The following is a 2,723-nucleotide window of genomic DNA, read 5'->3' as shown; positions in this document are numbered from 1 at the left end:
CGACCGCTGGTGACCATAGCTAGCACTTTATCGTGCCTGTCAACCATTGACCGTCCAGCGAAATTGGCTGCGTAGGATAGCGCCACTAATGGCAGCAGAGCGTGTTGCGGGTTCTGGTAGTCCAGCACCGGGGTCTCGCTCGTTAACGTATGGTTATTATCACTTACTTCTCGTCCTTGAGCACGGACAGCACTGAAGCGGGTGGCGATGGTCGTGGCAGCTCCAAGAGCGAGCCCGAGCTTGAGGATCAAGTACGCGCGAATTTGTGTCATAGTGAGGTATACGAGCTTGGAACTCCGCGCGGTGTATATAATAGATTTCCACTCGCGTAAACACTCTGGCCAGCGCCATGTAGCATGTTTTCGTTCGCTGGAATTCTCACGTCTGTGGGAAACAGCGACGCTAACTCATAATCGCAGATGAATTAAAACTCACTTTGGACGATATTCACTCACTCCACACCAGGTAGCGGCTTGTGGTCTTTAGAGAGCGTAGAGGGACAATGAACGCTTGAGCACCGTGGTGCACACCGTCAATACGGAGCTGTGCGTGCACAACGGCATGCGTGGCAGTCTTTCCTAGCCCTCCAGGCCACCATTTGCGACTCGTTAAAGAGGGGGAGTTGATGACGAACTCTTGTTTTTCCTTATCGTAGACAGCTGTGGTCTCTAGACCTTGTACGTTGGAGCCGTGACCCAATTCTGTCTGTGCGTAGGCTCCAAGGATCCGATACGACGTGGCGAGAGGCAGCCAATGAGCTTGTTGCTCGTCGTCCGCTTGGTTCTCTAAAGTCGGGATGAACATGGAGCGGTGTACTTGGATCGGGAGCTTCTCGCCGATAACATCGTACATGATCTGCTGGGCGTCACTGTCCACTTTACCGCTCTGGATGAGCTTCACGTAGTGGTACGTCTTCTCGAGGGCAGTCTCGTATCGCTGCGTGTGATTTTGAAAGGCTGTGTCTCGCTTTGAGAGCACAAAATGTCGGGAGATCGCAGCTTCGGCGTCTTTCCGGTGAACGTTGGCAGCATGGCCACCACGGAGAGTGTTTGTCAGCAACTCGACATCCACATCACTCGACTCTCTTTCGCGCTGCAGCAGCAGAGGTGTCAGATCTTTCAGCTCCATGGACAAATGACGCTTTCAGATCAAATTAGATGATGGCAATTGAGCAGGGCGGCCCGTGTTTTGTTGAAGTGTTTACTTGTCAAAACTGACCTGACTTCAAGTTGAAGTGGGTTAGCAAAAATGTTTTTTGTAGTGTTTGCCCTGCAGTCTCTAATTAAAAAAAAGCTTTAGCGACTTGAAAAACGTGATTTCGCTATAAAAAAACTATTTCATTAGCCTGCCTAATTTTAGCAGTTTAAAAAACCAACCGATCTGTTTCTAAAAGTTCCATGTCGTGTAATAAATAATTGTTTGTCTAGTTTGTAAAGATCCAAAAGTCAATAATACTGACTTTACCAAATTTTTAAAAATACCCCCTTTTGTGTAAATATTATTTACACAAAAGGGGGTATTTTTTAACGGATCCGTGATTTTATGTGATACAACTCCGGGTAGCACGCTAAAACGGACACACAAAAAACTTGATTTATCGGATGCGAGAATGTGCAGAGTAACTGTTCGTTACAAAATGTAGTTTTGTGCGTTGTTGCGCTCTTGCCTTCTTCAAGCTCCTGTGATATTCTGGCCATGGCGCTACCAGATTCACAGGGCAAATAACTGCCACAAATCGCTAAAAGCCATCATTGTCTTGCTTTCAAGTGACAAAGTGGCATCCAAGCCATCTTCCTCAGGATACATCGGGTCAGCACTTTAGTGAACAACCCTAATTTAGAGCAAGGTCTAGTCAAGTTACAGCGTGGGGCGCGCTAAACGTCGCGGAAAAAATTAGCCTGCGCTGAATTTAGGTCGCCTGATCTCGAACGTCGTCTTCAAGAGCCGCCGAGGAGTGTTCTATTGTGAGAGCGGCGCTCAAAAAACGCAATTGCGCACTACGTCGACGTCGCGTACATCCCGCCAAAGTCTAACAAGTGTGAGCGCTTCATCTCTCTCGCTAAGCTGATGCTGTCTGATCTACGGAAGCGAATGTCTCCGAGACGTAATGTTTCTGAACTACAATCGTGACTTGTGGGACATGAGTGCGGTGGACAAGGTACGCTCGAGCATGGGCCGGAGTAATGCCAATAAATGAATTATAATTTTGCTCAGCTCACATCGATGTATTAATCTAAGTATTGCATTTTCGGGTTCCCTGCGAAGAGATCTGGCCCATAGAAGAAATCGGTACTGACGCTCACGGCGCTCTGGTCGGTCTGCGACGAGATGAATGCCATCGCATCACGAAGAAAATTGTTCTTTCCGAGATTGAAAGAAGGGGATCCGCGAAACCCCCGTGGGGCAACAACACGGCAGCGTGTCAACCAAATCGTCGGAAGCGAGCTCAGTCGCTTCATAAGTGGACAATCCGAAGCAGGTGGCGTTACCAACGTAGTTGGTTGGCAATAACGGCTGGAGGTGAGTACGTGCATTGACACACGTTGCGACGCGGATATCCCCTCCGTTGTCACGAGCTCGAGTGATCAATACGATCAAGAGTGCTGTAAGCGAGTCGATAGTGCTCACGCTCGAGCTCCGCCGGCAAGTTTCTTCAGTCGTCCAAGCTTGTCGGAGGTCAAGTGGAAAGTGCGTTGAGCTGTCGGTGCAGGGTCACTGACCGG

General features: G+C 49.0%; 1 protein-coding gene across 1 annotated transcript; it reads right to left on the bottom strand.

Annotated features, from left to right (window-relative positions):
- Positions 1 to 578: 578 nt before the first annotated feature.
- On the bottom strand, positions 579 to 1,128 carry PITG_19253 (uncharacterized protein; the record flags this gene model as incomplete). Its single annotated transcript, XM_002997106.1, has 2 exons — positions 579 to 604; positions 675 to 1,128. 2 exons carry the CDS (start codon positions 1,126 to 1,128, stop codon positions 579 to 581), a joined length of 480 nt encoding a protein of 159 aa, XP_002997152.1.
- Positions 1,129 to 2,723: the final 1,595 nt, after the last annotated feature.

The sequence above is a fragment of the Phytophthora infestans genome, genomic scaffold, assembly GCF_000142945.1.
Source record: "Phytophthora infestans T30-4 supercont1.87 genomic scaffold, whole genome shotgun sequence".
NCBI lineage: Eukaryota > Oomycota > Peronosporomycetes > Peronosporales > Peronosporaceae > Phytophthora > Phytophthora infestans.
The sequence above is the reverse complement of the archived record's forward strand: the minus strand, read 5'-3'. Positions and strand labels throughout refer to the sequence as shown.